Below are 19,938 nucleotides of genomic sequence, written 5' to 3'. Positions count from 1 at the left end.
TGAGTTCTGAGTGGTTGTGCTTTCTCATTGCCTGTAATTGTTCTTTTTCTGTTGTTGCCTTCATCAGTCTCTCTCCTCATTATATGAAAAGAAGGAAAAAATGTCTGAATAGAGGAGGGAGATTTTCCCACAGTCACTCAACTCAGAAAAATACGCCATTGTGGCCAGGTTCCCATCCCAATGCCCTGCTGCACAGTCTGCCGCGGTCTCTGGGACAATGTTCTTATAATTGAGTGACCATTCTTTCTCCTGTCTGAAAAGTAAGTGATGGAGAATACAGTTAAATGTGGCTACAAATCTCTCATTTGACACAATCTGCAGGTAGCCACGTCTGATTGTCTGTTATTTTACTGCAGATATAATTCAAAGGGAAAATCCTGAGCAGCAATACATTGTATTAAAGCTGTGTTGTAGACTTATAATGCAGTTAGTGTAGATACACGTGTAATTAAGCTCATTTGAGTCAATACAACCAGAAGATAATTTTCTTATTTGAGTGTCATTTATCTTTCACCAATTACTGGAAGGTTTTAGTAATGATGTTTATGAGCCATGTTCTGGCAAACCTTTTTAATCTTAATGAGGACAAATGGACATTTCATTCTGCTGAAACCTCTCTTAATAATATCACCATTACCTGCAACATCCTGCATTTATTTTACAGCTATGAAGCAAAGCAAGGCAATTTATTGAGGTAGCTCAATTTATACATTGGGCAGTTTTTAAAGTGCTTTACCTACATTTAAATACAGAGGCAATCTACACTGAAAAATGAAAATGACAAAGGAAAAGTAGTAAATGTGACATTAATAATAGGGTTAAGATTACTGTTAAAGAGATTAAGCACTCCTTTTATCCTTTGGTAATTTGTTTCATAGATGTGGTGCTAGTTTGTTACTTTGCAAATTAAAATTTTACAAACAAAACATGCAAGTGGTTAAGAAAATATGATTTATTATTAATTAATTTATCGGATACTAACAATATAAACTTGATAGTAATATCACCAACTCCACTAGCTGCAACACTGATATGCTGCTTACATTTTGATAAATAAATAATAGTAATAATCCACTAGTATATACTGTAACACATATCCATATGTAGTACTTTTATGTTTGATGCGTAAGTACATTTTGTGTTAATATTTCTGTACTTTCTCTTTATTTGCAGGACCTTTACTTGGATGATGGAATATTTCAACTTCTTTAACTTTAGTATTATTTTTTATCATTAATTTTTTCAATTACATTTTTTCAGGAAAATTAGAAACAAAATAAGACAAGGATAATTACAAACAAACAAACAGGCAGGTAATTTAAGTATTGATAGACACTAAAAAAGAAAGGCAGCTATTTAGTCACATTAATATACCAATCACTGGTGCAATGTGTTGCATCATCAGTGGTCATACATGGTCAAATTGTGCCCTCCAGACATATGTCCACAAAAACTGTCCCATTGTTCATTAATAATGTCATTTTTCTTGTTCAATCTTCCCAACATTTTTTTGCATGCAGTTGAACAATTCACATATTCAGTGTAGGAGTTTGAGGCTCTTTCCAACACCTTAAAATCATCAGGGGACAGTTTATTAGGCCAATTATTAATATTCTAAATACAAATGTATTTAAATTCAACACTACAGTTTTCTCACCCAGGAGATAGTCTTTCACAACTTCAACTTTATAATTATTTTGAGGGAAAGTTTGGTTTGCAGGCAGGAATTAAAAGCAGCCATTTATAGTAAATTTCAAAGTAATTATAAAACATTTCATAACAAATAAATAAAAATGAAGATGTTAAAAAATAAGTGTCTATTAACAATTTTAAAAAAACAGCAGCAAATAGAGACAAACGTGGAAACATAGGAATAAATATAGAACAATTAAATAATGAAGATTCATGCCGAATATAGAATTACATTTTTATTAAATTACATTATCTTAAACAACTATGTCTGAATTAATATACTGAGAAACTACATCCGTTTCACGCATGCGCACTCACTGGTATAAGAACGGCTCGGCACCGCTGCTCACGTGATCTCATTCTAACGAATCAGCGTGCAGTATCGCGCAGCCGTTGGACTGCAATGGCGGAGACAATGAAGCTCAGTGGAAATCACGCTCCTCCTAATGAAGCCAGCAAAATGTCCAGCTACAGGGACTGTGTGTGCGCGCTCCTGAAGCTGTTAGCAGACTTCGGGACAGAGGTTGGTTGACACCGTTAGAGCCCCGTGTTGCCCCGAAAGACGTGTGTTCCCGTCCGTGGTGTTAGCTAGCTACATGCTAATGTTTTTAGCATCCCGGTGTAGCAGGAGTGAGAGGATAGACTTCTCTCAGTTCAGTCATGGTCAACATTCAAGCGGTGTTTCTAAGTTGCAACGAAGAAGTGCTTTGGTTTTTACTTAATTATTTTAATTATAACCCACATATTCAGACTTAGTTTGAACAGCCACTTCGCCGCATCATTTTAAGCTACTTTTCATTAACTTCTCTTCATTTCGCTTCGACTTTATTGTCACTAACACCGTTCACAGCTCTTTTTGAAGCTCTTCCCTGCAAACTGTATTTCACATAATACTCACATGGTATTGCGCACGTGTGGTTTCTATTCCTGTCCTTTCAGTGAATGAAAAAGCATTTATATCAGCTCTATTTACGCCACAGTTGTACAATTATAAAGGTCCTTGCACCTACACTACCTTAGTTATGTACATGATGTGTGTCTTTAGTAATTGTAGGATCATCAAAGTGGCTTTGCACCACTATTATACAATTAGGGTCCACGTTAAGGTTTAATATCTTGATAAATCATATGTTTACAGGGTGTCTGCAGGTCCTTAAACGTCAATTCCATAAATATGAGGCCCCGGAAGTCATTGAATAGTCTTAAATTTGAATTTGTGAGGTCTTAATTGCCACAAACATTTAATCTAATTCCATTTATATATATTTGATTTGTCTTTGTTAAAAGGAATTAGGCTTTTCTGTGTGAAAGTCCACATTTTTGATGTTACAAATCTTAAAACCTACTACTGAACCTAATACTGTCTTTTTACTAGATTAACCTAATTTACTAACTTTAACTTACCATATTCTTACATAAAACCTTCCTCTTTACAGGAAACATCAATCAATCAATCAATCAATTTTATTTATAAAGCCCAATATCACAAATCACAATTTGCCTCACAGGGCTTTACAGCATACGACATCCCTCTGTCCTTATGACCCTCGCAGCGGATAAGGAAAAACTCCCCAAAAAAACCCTTTAATGGGGAAAAAAACGGTAGGAACCTCAGGAAGAGCAACTGAGGAGGGATCCCTCTTCCAGGACGGACAGATGTGCAATAGATGTCGTACAGAACAGATCAGCATAATAAATTAACAGTAACAGTAACATATGTACAACTTGTCTTAATATTTACCTGCAGTGCTTGAACAAGAAAATCCTGTAGACACCCCGTTATAAAATGTCAAAACACAACAAACAAACCAGAGATATTCAGTTTGAAATGATAGAAAACAGAACAGCAGAAAACACTGCAAATTGATGAAGCTGGTATCAGCAAATAATTTGCTTTTTTTTTCTCAGAATGTGACGAAATGATTAAACCCTAGTAGGTTATCATAGTAGCTGCTGTTTCATTTTTAGTTCATAGCTAATCGACTGAGTTACACAAAATTATGTTAACTCTGAATCTGTTTTATTCTGCTCTCTATGGTGTGTAACCCCACTATGTTTGTGTTTTTTAATTTAAGCTCAAATTAAGTGATGCTGCTCTGAGAATAGAAGTCAACATCGATGCTGTGGATCTGCCATCATCTCCAGATGCTCATGTGCTGAGCTGTTTGCAGGAGCATATCACTAAATTACAGGTGAAGTGGCCACATTTTGCTGCTGGTTAAATTGCATGATTTTATTAGTTTAACACTAAAAGGGTTTACTGAAATACTTTGAATTAGTGACCGATTTATTATTATTTTAGATAGCACAAAGCTGTTTGAAGGTGTATCATACCCCTTTATGCTTCTTAGTGAAGCACTTGAATTTAAAAATAAATATTTGTGCTTTGATGCAATATTTTTCTGCCCCAACTGTTTATACAGGCTGTTTCAGAAAGCTTAAAGATGCTGGTGGATGCTCACGCTAATACATCATCTACAAAATCCATCACATCAGACGATGCCGTCACCTCATCGTCACTCCAAGAGCAGACGATTGCACTGTCTGAGCACCATCCTCCCAGCCCTGAGGCGGCAGAGAGCAAGACGGCGGCTGATGACGTCATGGTTCAGATCAGAGCCAGGAAGTCAGAGGTTGGTCTCTGTCAGCAGATCTGTCAGCTGTTCTGGCAGTGACATTTTTAGAACCCTCTTAACTCTCTGTCAAGCAAATGAATAATCATAAGTAATTGCTCCCAAGGATGTGCACATGACGTGCCGCAGTGAAGCAAATGTTTGATGGGGATCTGATAAGCCGAGTTCAGCAGAGAATAAGGGGTCCTTTAGTGCTGTGGTTGGGTAGAACAGACCACATTGCTGGAGGGCTTTGAGAGAGGGCCAGGTCCTTGATGGATTATGAAGTGGATGCTCATTACTCTGAGATTGCATGTGGATGAAGGACAAGAGGCCCCATTCTGTTGTGCATTTATTTTGGTAGCCAAGCAAACAGTATTCATATTACATCATGTGATGATGGCAAGCAATTCAACTTTTTTGGCTACCTGGAATAATTTCCTACTACAGTTCTCACTCCATGTAATGTAAATTACTGTTTGCCACAGATCATTAGCCAGAAAAAAGAACCTCATTGCATTCTTGACACCTATCAATAGCTCATCAGTCCAGTGTATCTTATTATCTGTGTTGTCTCTCCATTTGTCACCCTAGATTGAGCGAAGAATATCTGCATTTATGGAACGCAAGCAGATGGAGATCAATGAAAACAATGTACGCGAGTTTTGCAACGTGATCGACTGCAATCAGGGTGAGAATGGGAGAGAGGTTGGGGGGCAGGGTGGAGAGGGAGCCTGCACACAGATTGCCAATGTTTGGGAGAGAGCTGATTTCCACAGGCGAGAGGTCAGGCTGAACTGCTCCAAGAGTGGGGCTGAAGTAGCTAACACACTCGGCCTCAAAACACAACCAGCTTAGTCCAGAAACACATGAGACAGAGGACATTTTGTAAATTCAAAGCCTGTGTGAGACACCAGTTACAGAAATCAGGACACACCAGTGGTAATAATTGTGATTTAAGAGATGTATATAAACGTTTTTAAATCACTTTTAACGACATTTTTACATCATGTTATATTTTTTAATCACATTTTCTCCTCTGTAGAAAACAGTTGTGCCAGAACAGATGCAGTTTTCACTCCTTATCCTGGTTTTAAAAGCCATGTGAAAGGTAAGAAAATAATTCGCCACAAATGTCAATGTGACATTTCTTAACTGCTTTATTTTTGCAAACTGTAACCCTCATTTTTGAAATTATACACATCATTTTGAAAAAGTCACCAGTCCGTAATCCTTAAAAACCTTGTTTAAAAAATGACTTGACAAATGACAAGAAATATTTATTTATAATTTTTGGTTTAATTAATGCAATTAAATTCAAATGTCACTCTATAGTACCTTACGTGTATCATGACATAAATCTGTTTTGGGGTCAGCTTGCTGCCAGACATCATTAAGAGGAAGTGCTTAACAGTTTAAATCACCAACAGATTCACCAGTGCAAATGAATCTAAACTACCTGACACAAAGGGTTTTGTAGGACGCCTCAGTACATCTGCATGCTTTACATATGGCCTTAGACCATTATGTTAATTAGTCCATGCTTAATATTGCAGCTTCTGTTAATGTGTTTTCTTTGACTGGCTAGTTACACGGGTGGTAAACACTTACGGGCCCCAGACTCGTGGTGGTGGAGGCCAAGGAGAGGTAGGGGATCAGCAGAGGGGGCAGATAGGCAGAGACTGCGGAAATACAGCCATAGAAGAGCGACTTCACAACATCGAGACTCACCTGAAGCTCCCAACAGGTCAGAGAAAGACAAACACACAAAGTGTCGCACTGTATGTTGTGTTTTACGTGTCTACAAGGGCCACATCATCACAGATGCTGCTTAAAAATTCAACAGGTGTTTAATTTTCAACTAAACTGAAATATTTAGCCTTTTTTCAGAGAATGTCCAAAGTTTTAAATGTTAGCAATTTACCATCACAGTGTACAGAAAATGTAACACTGAAATTTGATTATGAAGGGCATCATAGTCTGTATGCAGAGTATAATCTATTTGAAATTATTCACTTTTGTTGAATAACATAAGTAAATAGATTAGCTTTCACTAGGGATAAACCAATTGTGAAATTCTGCTTTTGTTGTTATTTATTCCCCCTTGTTGCCAGGGAAACAAAGACATTTTCTGTATGAAAAGAAATAAATAAATTATGACTAATGACTAATACATTAGTCATCCAGCCCTTTATTACAATATTTTTGAATGAGCACAAATTCATAACTTTAACATGAAAGGACGCAGTAAACTTGCTCAACCCACAACACCACACAACACCAGGGTGTCTACAGGTCCTTAAAAAGCCCTGAAATGTCTTAAATTAAGTTTTCCTAATATAAGACCTTAAAAAGTCTTAAACCGTCTTAAATTCAGACTCGATGGATCTTAAATATTTCGGGCACATTACCACAAACGTTTTTCCAGCCTTTTTTGTTTTTTCATAAAACACATTAAGCCTAAACTCACCCAGTTTTTGTCAGTTTTCCTCACTGTTCATTTTGAACTGAAATCAGTGTGTTTACTTGTTTGTGTACTGTGTGTGTATTGTGCATGTTTGGTCTAAAATTTCACATAAGGTGGTATTAAAACGGTCTTAAAAAGTCTTAAATTTGACTTGGTTAATCTGTAGACACTGTGTAAGCTACAGCAGACAGTGACCCCGATGAAGACCTGCGAGTTGCAATGTGTTGGTCTTTTTAATCAATACTGCCATGTAAAATTTTGCATTTTAATTTTTGCACAAACCCTACAGTGTGCCTTGGATTGTTTTTGAAGGAGACTTGCATTTATATTTGTTAATTGAGAGCATATTAATGCAATGAGCCCTTCACAAGATGGAATAACCACAGTACACTTGAAGTATCCAAAGAGCACCTGTATGTGACTCCTACTAAGACCCAGCAACGCTTCTTCTTTGTCTTATCTTCACCCACATTTGAAGAATTTGTCATGTTTTTGTTTTTTGTATCCTGGTATTGTATGACAAGGCAAGTATGGCTTCCATTTGTATGCCTCACAGTTTGCCATTCAGTACTATTTTAAAAAAAAAAAAAAAAAAAAAACTACAACTCCCAAGAGGTGGAGCTTCTAACACCAGGGTAGTGCACAGGTGTTTTGCATATTGCCAGTGATTAGACTGAGATTGTTTACTCTTACCTGCTTGATGAAGGTCTAGTGGACCGAAAGCTCAACAATAAAATGAAACACTGCAGGGATGTAAGTGTGCGGAAATCTTTTTCTACCAGTTTGACCATTTACCAGTTTTTTCCTCCCAGTTATTGATGTTTCCAGCACCTTGCCAAGACCAAGCTGGGTGGAGCGGTGGTTGTTCTGCATCATGAATTTGTCATGTAAAAGGATCAGCATTCAGACTTTTTAACACGCGTTTTATTTCTTTAGCGGGTCCAGTTCCACTGAGTGTGTACCAGAGACTGAAGAGGCTGGAGGATCGTATCCTGGAGTTGGAGGGACTCTCACCAGAGTACTTTCAGTCCGCGGTGAGTCTTGTGGCTTTGAAGTAGATACATGAAAAGCAGTGTTCATACACAGGTCTTTTTTTTCCCATACTAGCAATTTTCTGTTTAACTTAATTTGCACATTTATATATTTGCTGCGGACATTTGAAGCAGTTACTGTAAGACTCTGACCTCTTCTCCTTATCGGTTTTACCCACTTCTCCAGTGTGAACTTAAAGTTGCCCTGTGGAGGTTTCTTGCAAACAAACAAAGGTTATGTTTACATTCAGTGCATTTTATGTGTCCTTGAGAGGATATATTCAACACAAACATGTTGAATTCATTTCCCTACACAAAACAGATTTTTTTTATTCTTCTTCCCTGCTTTTGCTGGCAAATTGCTGCATCTCTCGGTGCGTTACCAAGACCTGTAGATTAGTGGAGAAGTGTGAAATCATTAGCAGGATGTTGCATCACTTACTGGCTTGAGCACAAGAGGATATAGCGTTAATAATGGTTAAAAAAAAGCAACCCTCAAAGTACCTTTAAAGCTGTAGTTGGTAAGAACTTTGTCATATTTGCTGAAACTGTCACTATATGAATACAGCAGTACATGAGTCAGATGCTCATCAAAATGCCATTAAAAAATGGCATTTGCAACAATCTACCGCACATGCACAGAAACAACCAATCAGAGCTGAGGAGTCTCTTATGCAGCTGTCAGTCATGTCAATCACTACTTGTGAACTTGGTTTAAACTGTCAAACTGGGCGGCGCTAATCAAATATGCATCAAGATTCTGCTACTGCATTGAAATATATTTAAGTGTAGTGTTTAACTGTAAAATGAGAGTTTTCTCCAGCTGCCATGTTGAAAACAGTCAAGCCAAAATTAATCACCACCCACAAGCCTGCATTTTAAAATTTCACATGGTCACATTAATGTGAGGGCACGATTCAGACTGAAGTCTCTAACATTTACAAAGTGACAGCTGACTCATATAAATGGGTTTAACGTTGGGTAAATAAACATCGGCAGGTCCATGTTTCTAAGTCTGGTGTATGAAATGCCTGCATTGTTGCTGAAGCTGCATTTTGCGACTTGCTTGTGACGTGTAACTAGTCAGGTAGTGCTGTGGGCGGGACATTGAGCGAGGCCATAGAGTGGTGACTGCAGACAGAGGGGGGTAGCTGCATCAGAGCCACAGCAGTGCATTTTTCAATTAATTTATTATTTTGGTTATTGGATATTTTGAAAAATAACAAAAGCTTTAAATAAAGATAATTTAAAAAAAAAAAAAAAAGGTGCAACCAGATAATGTGCAGGTGCAAAAAACTTACAAAGTTGGTAGCACCAGTGTTACCAGTGGAAAAGTTAGCCTGGAGCCATGTAAACATACACTAAAATGTTTCTGAAAACAATGAGGTGAGAAGTAGGCAATGCACTAACAGAATCTTGGTTCATATTTGATCAGCGCTGCCTAGTTTGTCTGCAGTTCATGAGCAGCGATGGACATGACTGACAGCTGCGTTCGAGACTTCTCAGCTCTGATTGGTGGTTTTCCATGAGCCACAGTGGATTCTAGCAAATACCGTTATGTTGTGTGAAAATTTGCATTGCACAACTACTAGAATATTTTGTATTGACTGCTTCATACATGTGAATAACTTGTGTCATACCCGTGTGAAATCGCTGAATCAGTGAATGAACTTCCACTGGTACGTCCTCTGTGTCATACGTACCCGGAGGATCTCAATGCTGTTTGGCTATCATGGTGCAAATTGGTTGCTGAAGTTCAGTTTTTTCAACTCTCGAAGGAGTGTATTATGGGAAATCGCCCTATTTGCTTTATTCGTGCCGCTTAATTCGCGTCATTCGCATCCATCGCACTGTCTGGAGGGAATTCACATCTAATTGACTTTGACTTTATATGTAATTCAGTCATGCAGATTGTTTTATTTGCCAACATAAGAAGCATTATGAGGAACTGTATCTGTGTCATGTAGTACTGCACGGATGTAGTTACAGTTTCAGAAAATATGACAAAGTTCTTACCTACAGCTTTAAAGGTACTTTGAGGTTTTGTTTTTTTCTGTTTTTAAAAACATTATTAATTCTATACCTTCTCATGTGCAAGCAAGAAGCATCCTGCAAATGATTTCACAAGATATTTTATGATTAAAAGCTACCACCTGTACAGTTAAGTCCCCGCCATTGCTAATTTTTATTTTGGCCTGTGGAGATGTAGACAACCGTGTCTACATAAATAAATAGATAATATTTTTGATCAATGACTATAAGTACAGGCAAAAATGAAAATTCAGCCTTTTTTAGTGCAGTTTATCTTTTGGCTCTCTGGGTGGTTCAAGTTTGTTCAGGTGTGTTCTGTATTTTGGATACTTTGAAAGAACTACAGAATTTACATGTAAGAATTCAACAGACAATGATTCACCCTATAGTAACAAGAAGCTCTACAGTCTTTTTTTGTTAGTCCATTTTGAAATGCTCTCCGTGTTATAATGCTTAAATTTGGGTGCAGAATATTGGTGTGCTGAGGGGAAAGTTATTCCGAAATCAGATCTACTTAATGAGAGGAGTTTGTGTATGATGCAAATGAAGTTTCCCTCATATGCTTCGATACTCAAACACACTTCCCTCCTCGAGTTACACTTAAGCTGATTTGAATAAAAAATGCAACGTGTGTGGTTTTAACTTTTAGGTCACTGCACACAGCTCACTTGAGAAATTACTAATTTTTTACTACGCCAATCTTTTTTTAGAAACGCAGCGACTAAAAAGATGGCAGTGAGTAATTTATTGGACTTTACATTCAACCTGACAGACTATAGCAGGGTCTCACAGACTCTAATTTCCTGTCTTGAAGGAGTCTGTCCAGTCTGTGTTTAGTTATGTGAGTAAGTGTGCTTAAGATGCTGCATGTCTCTTCACGCTGGTATCTCTCAGCACAGCATGCTGCTTCTGTGAGTACGCTGCTCTCCATCTGCTTTTGACTCACTGCATGTTTGTGCGAGCAGTGCAAGCGATGTCGAGTGTCTTTGAATAAACTGATGGGGTCTTTTATATTCAGAGTACCACTTTTTTTCTTTTTTTTTTTTGACAATTTCTGAAAATACTGTAGTTTGGTGTTTGCTGAAGAGCTGCACACAGTTGGCCCACGATTTCAGGAACAACATTTTAACACTGAACAGTAAAGGAGGCACCTCGAAAAATTGTGCCGCAACTCAAAAATAGGCAATTCTGCAAGCTTTTACAGAGATGAAGTTGGGGAGTAAAAACACAGAGCATGTAACCGTGGAATCCCCTGTTTAAGTCTGACTGAGGATATTTGTCAGATGTTACCACTCTAATCTCTCCTCCCATGTTCTGCATCTGACTATTGTCAAAATATCCAATAAAGGCAAATAACACTAGAAACTAGAAGGATACTGGGAGAGCACAGAGCTCATCCAAGGCCAAATGCCCTATCTAAAATGCTTACGGAATTGAAAAAAAAATTGTATATCCAACCTGTATTTTGGTTCCACTCCAGAGTTAAATGGTTCTTCCTTGGCCTCTGCTAAAACCTTACCAAGTATTATGAAAATCAGGCCAGTGGTTTTTCCATAATTCTGCTGACAAACAAATCATGGTGGAGGTAATGATCTTAAAATTAAACATATCTATACTGTCTGCTATTCTTTGCATATAAAAATAAATTCTTTTTTCAGTCCTTGAGGTAAAGTAAGAAGGGAAGCAGAAGTACATCAGTATGCTTCTCAAAACTTGAGCCAGTTTAGACATTGTACTAATTAGAAAGGTGTAATGTGTACTTCCTTTTCTTTCTGTAGAGTCACCTGCACAAGCGACCAAAGACATCCCCTGCTCAGGTCAGTAGTTGTTTTGTTTACTTTGGCTGCACTTTATAGATGGAGGTTAACCTCTATTTTTTGATTGATTTGTTGTTTCTTACTTTGTCTATTAGTCCTGCAGTCTGACAGAGCTGGATGAAAAGATCAGCGCAGTGAAAGCGGCACTACTGAAGAAGGTGAATGATTTTGGTCCTGGATATGAACCAGAGTGTCCACTGTAACATACACACACACACCAATGCTCCAAATGCACTGTGTCTATTAATGCATCATTTGTTTCTGTTTGTGTAGCTATTCATTAGCACCATTATCACAATATCTGATCAGAGACACAGAAACATTTCATATGAGCTTCATTTCATGGCCAGAAAAACTGTAATCCTCTAACTAGTTTTGTAGTTGACTGAAATATAAGTATTCTGTAAATAAAAATATTTTTTCCTTCATGAAAACTTGGACTCGTAATTTAATCATGAGCTTAACGTGCCAACTACTAACTGTGATGTGCAATCTAATACTCATCATCTAATTCGTAGTTTCTCAAAGTTCAGTCTCTGAATGTGACATGAAATGCATGCGTTATATTTTCATAATCCATGGTCCATTTAAATACTTTTAAAAAATCATTGTATAGTATGCCATAAAAATATAATCTCAATTATCACAGTATAGTAAGTCAAAAGTCAAAGTATCCTGTCATAAAACCTAGAATTACCGCCTCGTCTGTGTGCCTCCACCAACCAGTCAAGTTGCAGTTTACATTCATGTCTGTCCAGAGTCATATGTAGCCATGACCGTAGACGATGCTTTAAATATGGATGTTGCTGCAAAGAAGCTACAAATTCTAAAACATGGATGCTTCCCTCTCATCTTCAGTTCAGCAGCACAGAGGATCTATACAATCACAGCGGTTTCATGGTCGACATTAAAGTGTCACAGTGAAGTTGACCTTTGGGGTATAAAATGCATCACCATCACTTCATCATTTTATGCTATTAGATATTTATTTGAAATGTAATCAGAATTCATCAGCATATGAATTCTTGAGGTATGGCCAAGAACATCTTTTGTGAGGTGATGGTGACATTGACCTTTGATCTTTGACCATCAAAATGTCATCAGTTAATTGTTGACTCAAAGTGGACATTTTTTTCCCCCAAATTTAACAAAATTTCCGCACAGCATTCTTGAGATGTTGCATTCACGAGAATGGGATGGACAGACAGAGAACCAGCAAACAAACAACAAATGGATTGGTATAGCAACACCAGCAATTATACAAAGCAGTTTCAACCATGCATAATAGCTTTTCAGAAAATTTGGGCTGCTGTCAAGTAGTCAAACTACTGTGTCTTCTCCCACAGACTTTTCCTTGAACTCCATGGAAAACATGAGGTAAGGTGTGTGGGTATGTGGGAGAGAAACACAGGAGTGGGAAGGTGATATTGGTAGAGAGAGAATGTTGTGGTTCTGTGCACTGATAGCTCTTTTTCATTCGGTTTTTGCACATTGTGATGTGCCTTAGTGTGATATGTGATCAAAGAATATTCCCAAAACCATTTAATGAACATTAGAGTTGAAAAAACCCTGCAGTGTATTATTGAAAATTCCAAAAATATTTAATTGAAAAAGTCTTAGTATAACATGTCAAAAGATTAAGAAAAAGGGACAGGATAGAATGTCCATGAGTATTTAATCAGTCAAACTACAGTATGTCAAAAAAAACATTCATCAAATAAAAATCATAGTATAGTATGCCAAAATTTTCCCAAAAATATTTCATGTAAGTCAGGACAGTATGTAGAATAAATTGACTGAAAAAAATAATAGTTTGTAAAAACAAAAAATACAGTGTCATAAAATGTCAGTAAGTCTTGGAATAGTAGGAAAAAATCAAATAATTTCATAAAACAGTTCTTCTACAGCATGCCAAAAAAGTCAAGGCATAGTATGAGTTAAGTCACATTCGTCAAATTCGTTTAAAAAAACATAATAAAATTACAATAACTCATAAAATTTCATGACAAACTGGTAGTATAGTATGTCGGAAAAAGGTCATACTACAGTATGTCATAACATTTGATACTCATAGTATTGTATGTCAAAAGTCACAGTACAGTGTGTGGAAAAAATTATTAAAAGTCAAATGAGTATATCAAAAAGTCAAACAGTATTTCATGGTCACAGTACAGTATGTCAAAAAAATAAAATTAGATAAGAGTATTTCATGAAATTGTAAAGTTTCATTTGAAGAAAGTCAGTGCAATATATCAAATGATTTTATAAAATGTGAAAGACAAGTAGTGTAGTATAGTATGTCATCAAAAATCATGATTGATTGAGGGGCGCTGGTGGCTTAGTGGCAGAGCAGGCGCCCCATGTACAAGGCTGTTGCCGCAGCGGCCCGGGTTCGACTCCAGCCTGTGGCCCTTTGCTGCATGTCACTCCCTCTCTCTCTTCCCCCTTCACGCTTGTCTGTCCTATACATTAAAGGCTAAAAAGCCCCAAAAAATATCTAAAAAAAAAAAAAAAAATCATGATTGAAAAGTCATAATGTAGTATGGTGTCAAAAACCATGGGAAAAAAGAGTCATGGTATAGTATGTTGTCAAAAAAAGGGATTGTTAAGCATGTCGTAATTGCATTTTAAAAAAAAAAAAAGCCAAGTACAACACATCAAAAATCATATGTTCAGAAACCTCCAATAGTATTTCATCAAAAAAGTCATAGCAGTGTGTCAAAAACTTCATAATCGTAATCAAAAGTCAAAAGTTAATAGAATGTCATAATTTCTTTTTTTTTTTTTTTTTTTTAAAAAGGTACACCATTAGATAAAAAAAAATGTTTAAAACAAGTCAGTATAATATGTCTGGAGGTCTGGAGGATTTTCCAGTTGCTGTTTGTAAACACACATTCAAATTTGGCCCCTCCTATCAGGCTCAACTCTCCCGGGTGTACAGAGCCCGGAGGTACGGAAGAAGGCTTCACAGAAGAGGTTCAGGCAAGCCACCACCGGTGCACGCTCGGACACACTCAGGCATGGCACCTGCGCTCTCTCATTGGCTGGGGAAATCTCCGTCCAGAAGCGGTCCGAGCTCACAAAAACATCAAAATACAGTTAAAGGGTAGAAGAGTAGAAGCCCATAGGTGATGATTAAGCAGGATTTCATTTGTATATGTCTATATTTTGTTTTGTTTGAAAATCCTCCAGATCCTACCTTTAAATTTCATTAAAGTCAAAGTCTAGTTTGTCATACCATTTTTACTTTTTAAACAATAGAAGAAATATTTCAGGAAAATGACAGTACAGTATGTCAACAAAAATCTCATTAAAAATAATAAGAAAGTTATAGTAAAGTATATCACAAAGAAATTTTATTTAAAAAAAAAAAAAAATAAATAAAAATTCATAGAAAAAAAATCCTATCACAATATGTGATAAAATTTCATTCAAAAAGTCATAGTATAGTTTGTTGAATAAGTCACCTGTTTTTTTTTTAAAAAAAATAGTCATAATACAGTATGTAAAAAAAAATTTCCAAAAATATTTTATAAAAATGTTTGTATGCCATACGATTTTATTTAAATAACTCAAAGTACAGTAGGTCAGAAAGTCATTAAAAATTCATAGTTTACTATGTCAAATAAATAAGATGTCATAAAGTCAGTATAATTTATGAAAAATTCTTTTAAAAATGGAAGTACAACATTTAAAAACATTTCATTATAAAGTCAAGGTATTATTTGTCAAAACATTCAAAAACATATTTCATATAAAAGTATGTTGAAAATTTCATTTAAAAAGTCACAGCATCATATGTCAAAATAATCTTCATTAAAAGGTCATACAACAGTGAGCACTTTTCCCGTGCAGCCCTCAGTCATATGCTGGCCTCCTAAGTCTCCCAAAGCCTATGGTGACGCCTGCCCAATAGTCCATAAAATGTTCACACTACACCTGTAACCTGTCGGTGAGTTATTTGCTCCAATTCTAACTTCAACAACTGAGTAATTATTAATTGTTGCTGACTACTTTCTGACAGCTAATAAATCATTTCGGCTCTGACAGATAATACAATGAGAACTACACCTCAAAAGCACAGGAAATTAATGATATTAAAATTAATGTATCATTTAACATGTTTCATCTTTAATCTCTAGCACTGCGGGGAAGTGTGTGTGTGTGTGTGTGTAATTGAAGTGAATCTGAGAGCACCTGATTTATCTGCCTGACTGCTGTGTGACGATGATCACCCCTAATGGTTGTCATTATAACAAATGACCTGATTACTGCAACTCTGTTTGGAAAACATATTGGAGACCCAACAAACCAGCATTAAATGGGATGCCGCTGTGTTTGACACTGTGGCAGGTTTATAAAAGGCTTCTGTGTAGAGCTTTATCTGAGCGAGCGGCTGAAGCAAAAATTATGATTATGACTTTTTATGAGTAAACATGGGCCCTGTTCCTCGTACATGGAGTCATCGGAGTAACAACTACTGAAGCCCAAACCTGCTAAAGTGACTTATTTACATTTAGCTGGATAATGGCTATGATGTTTTAGGGTGCACACTAAACATGAGGTAATTTTCAGATCCCAGTGTCTTTGATTTACAATAAAAGTGTTGATATAAGTGTGACTTTAGATAACAATATGCAGACTATTGAGAAATCATGAAGATCTGTTGATGCAACTGCATTTTTATAATAATAGGAAAACACGGTTTGAGAGCAAGAACAATTTAACTCAAGGAAAAGATTCTGTATAAAAGACTGAAGGAGCCATTTTGACATTTATAATGAAAATTTGTCATTTGAACATCACAACTAAGCAAACTGATCATCAGATTTTTGGAAGTGGGGTTGTATGAGGTACTTCACAGAAGCAGACAGGCGTATCATCTCAGAAGCTAAGCAATGCACTACCATGGATGGAGGTTGGCAGCAAAATGTATTTTAGCCACATAAAAACATTATTATCAGTTTAAGTGGATGCTACATTTAGAATATTAACACCATTTTACTTTACCTAGCACTTCCCTTTGGCACTACATTTCCTCAAACTTCTGTATACTCTGGTTATTAAGTAGAGATTGATTTATCGGCCGTACATCAGTAACAGCCGGCACTCATCTCGTTGACTGTTTTCTGCCCATTTTCAAATAAGATTACATTTACCGATGACAGTTGCCTATGTTTCTGTTGCGTCACATCACTTTTGTGCAGGCTAAACAACAGAGCTCGACACTAACGTCGTCCCAAGAGCAATAGGAAACATGCTGGGGACAAACAGATCTTCCCTTGGAGGCCATCAGGATTAAAAGACGCAGTAAACTCACTGTCAACATGTCAAGGGGTGCACCTTTCAGTTTTGGAGGCGAGCCCCTGTTCATTCCTGTAAAAGTTTCTCAGTGGTGCATGATGTCTGTGGTATGAAATTACCTGGATCTTCCAAATCGTGGGGCCCTTAGAGCAGGCGCACTAGAGACTTAAGAGCACGTCTGAGCAGCTAACTTCTGGTTTAGCACTCTGCTAACTTTAATGGGAATATAAAGATGTAATCATGCTGCTCTTCTAGACTTTCTAAATCTCATCAGAGCAAATTGGTTAACAAAAAAAAACATTTCACAGGGGTTGTGATGTTTTTTTAAGATTTGTTTTCCTTTTATTTGATAGGACAGTTAAAGTGTGAAAGGGGGAGAGACTGGATGACATGGAGCAAAGGGCCACAGGCTGGAATCAAACACACAAACACAGGCGGCAGCAGCAGGGTCACAGCCTAAGTATGGAGTGCCTACTCTACCAGGCAAGGTACTGGGCACCCTACTGATTTACAAATGCCTCTTTTCCAATGTAAGTCTACAATGAAAAGTCTTTTAGGCCCCATGGCATCACGTGATGGAGCCAGATGGTGTAGTTCCACTTTTAACCACTATGTAAAACTGGCTTCAATGCCTGGTGCTGCTCCTGTGTGGGGGCATGGTTGAAATAAACAGGAGGAGAACTAGTTAACATTAGCTATTAGCAGCTGTTAGCAGCCACTGGCCGGACCTAACTGCTGACAGAGGTTGCACGAAGTTACATTATGATGCATTCAAGCTCTATTCAGTAAAAATGACTATAGGGCAAAGACAAATGATTGTGATCTTGTAAAATGTAGTTTTTGGTGAGAAACTTGAATAAATACAGCTGTTTGTTGGAGAATTTAATAATTCAATAGTAATAATAAAAAAGATATTTAGGAATTAGGAATTTTAGGACTTTTGAAACTGTTTTTTTTTTTTTTTTTTAACTGTTTCTCATTTAAAAGAAGGTTGTTTTATCAATGTGTACAATTGAATTTGTGCTCATTCAGAGGTAGTGTAATAAAGGACTTAATGACTTTAAAAACAGTTCAGTTATTTTTTATAATGAAGATATCTTTGTTTCTCTGGCACAAACGGGGGAATAAATAACAACAAAAATAAACAACAACAACAAAAAACTGTATTGTACTGTTATTGGTCCAGAATTTTACAATTGGTGCCTCTATATCTCACAGCATTTTTGTCACGAGCCAGCAACGATAGAAAGCAATGATGTAATCTTTAACTATGCATTGTATTTCGTGATTTTATGCTGTATGTGGTTTATGTAAAACCTTACCCACTGAACTTTAAATGAATCAGATGAAGTTGTATTATTTTATTATTGACTTTTGTGCATTTTAAAGGCCCTTCCGGGAACTGGGATGTGAAAATTGGGTTAGACTATTAATGCTGTAAACATTTTATAAATACTACTTTGTAATTATAGCTGTCCTGTAAGATTTAGTGAAGTAGAAAGCACAACATTCTTAAATATAAAAGGGGTAGAGGTGAGAAGTAGCACAAAAATAAAACAACTTCCTCAGTGACATATCTACATTTTTTAAACTGTTGCAAACGGACTAATTATAAATAAAAGTTTAAGGTGCTTTAAAATTGAACTCCTTATGAAACAAGAACACGATGTATATATGGCATTTTTAGATAAATTGTGCAACAGGTGTGACAAACAGAAACTGAGACAACTTTCTCACGTCTGTGGAAGTTACTGTAACTCCCCTTCCTTTTCTCTACGGTTGCTCTTTGTTTGTCACGTCAAGATTTATTTCAGAGTTGATTGATGGAGTGACCTGAACACAATACAAGACGTCGCATTGTGTTTTTTCGGAAGATATTTCATTCTTAACGCAGAAATGGGGATTTTTTTTCTTTCAGGTGTACCTCGCTCGTTGGGCTCTGTCTGTCTCTTGCTCATAGACTGGAACCTCCTGGGCAACAAGAGGCCACACTGTGCTGGGAAGGGGAGCACTTGAGCTGCAGCAATGTGGATGGACGTTGAAGGGGAAGAGTAGGGAGGGGGTTGCTCATTGTTCCCCTGGAGCTTTTGTCTCAGACACAGTCCCCTTATGAGGGTTAATGAGGACAAATTGGTCTGAGTGTAACAAATGGATTATGGAGTTGGACAAAAGGTTGTATTTTGTGGGCTGCGTTCGCTGGGATCCACCCATCATCTGCCCATTGAGCCGAGCACGCTGACTAGCGTCTGCATGAAGTGGCTCACTAAATATCTCATTATCTTTATCCTGTCTGTTTTATTACATGAGCACATTATGTGTGCAGCTTCCTACAGTGAATTTAACTAAAATGTAAAGTTTAGCTCACAATAATGCTGTTTGTAATCACTGTAATTACCCGGCTTATTTCCTACAGCTCACGTCAGGAAAATAGAGTCAATATGTCAACATTAGTGTCAGTGGTTGGTGCTCTAAGGTTGGGTGGGCATAGTGCACCCTTTCAAATTAACAAAGAGCCACTTCCTCATTGACTCTATGTAATTCCTGCCTGTCAATCAGTCCTCCCTCTGCCTGATTTCTTGTAACGTCCTTGGGAACCTCACTAAAAAGACACAGAGGTGTTCCTTGTCCTCTATGGGTCCGGTTGTATTTTTTGGTGGGGTCGATGGAGAGGATTCATATCCATTCATATCTCACAAACTCTTAATGGGCTCCAAGCCCTCCAAAAAGAAAGCTCTTTCCTGTGACTAGTCAGCTCCAGTCTTTATTCATCTGTGGCTCCGTGTCAAAAAAGACTGTTGCTCGTTTGTGCCCTGAACAATGAGGAACAAGGCTAAATCTCTAGCTGGGAACAAAAGACAGAAAACAGGCTTTTCACTCTGCAGAACATTAGATTCTGACACATTTTGCCATGGCAGTTTTTTTCCCCATCCTGAGTGCTGTGGCTCTGGTCTTTTAAAGAGACCACCTGTTGGCAACAAGCCTGT

General features: G+C 37.2%; 1 protein-coding gene across 3 annotated transcripts; it reads left to right on the top strand.

The window, feature by feature from the left end:
• The first annotated feature begins 2,077 nt into the window (after positions 1-2,077).
• On the top strand, positions 2,078-19,622 carry LOC125901116 (MAP3K12 binding inhibitory protein 1). 3 transcript variants are annotated; one of them, XR_007450934.1, is made up of 12 exons: positions 2,078-2,215; positions 3,768-3,884; positions 4,116-4,325; positions 4,899-4,995; positions 5,350-5,415; positions 5,893-6,051; positions 7,708-7,805; positions 11,612-11,650; positions 11,746-11,808; positions 12,997-13,027; positions 17,308-17,442; positions 18,873-19,622. XR_007450934.1 is itself a non-coding variant. In XM_049596526.1 (11 exons), the coding sequence occupies exons 1-10, from the start codon at positions 2,096-2,098 to the stop codon at positions 13,006-13,008; spliced, it is 981 nt and encodes a 326-aa protein (XP_049452483.1). In that variant the 5' UTR covers positions 2,078-2,095; the 3' UTR covers positions 13,009-13,027; positions 17,308-17,622. The 3 variants fall into 3 exon arrangements, 2 of the variants coding, with proteins under 2 accessions (XP_049452483.1, XP_049452482.1); XM_049596526.1 differs by lacking the exon at positions 18,873-19,622 and having other exon boundaries at positions 17,308-17,622; XM_049596525.1 differs by lacking the exons at positions 12,997-13,027; positions 17,308-17,442; positions 18,873-19,622 and having other exon boundaries at positions 11,746-12,117.
• The last annotated feature ends 316 nt before the right edge of the window (positions 19,623-19,938 follow it).

The sequence above is a fragment of the Epinephelus fuscoguttatus genome, linkage group LG14 (assembly GCF_011397635.1).
Source record: "Epinephelus fuscoguttatus linkage group LG14, E.fuscoguttatus.final_Chr_v1".
Taxonomy (NCBI): Eukaryota; Metazoa; Chordata; class Actinopteri; order Perciformes; family Serranidae; genus Epinephelus; species Epinephelus fuscoguttatus.
This window is presented reverse-complemented; position numbering and strand designations above follow the sequence as displayed.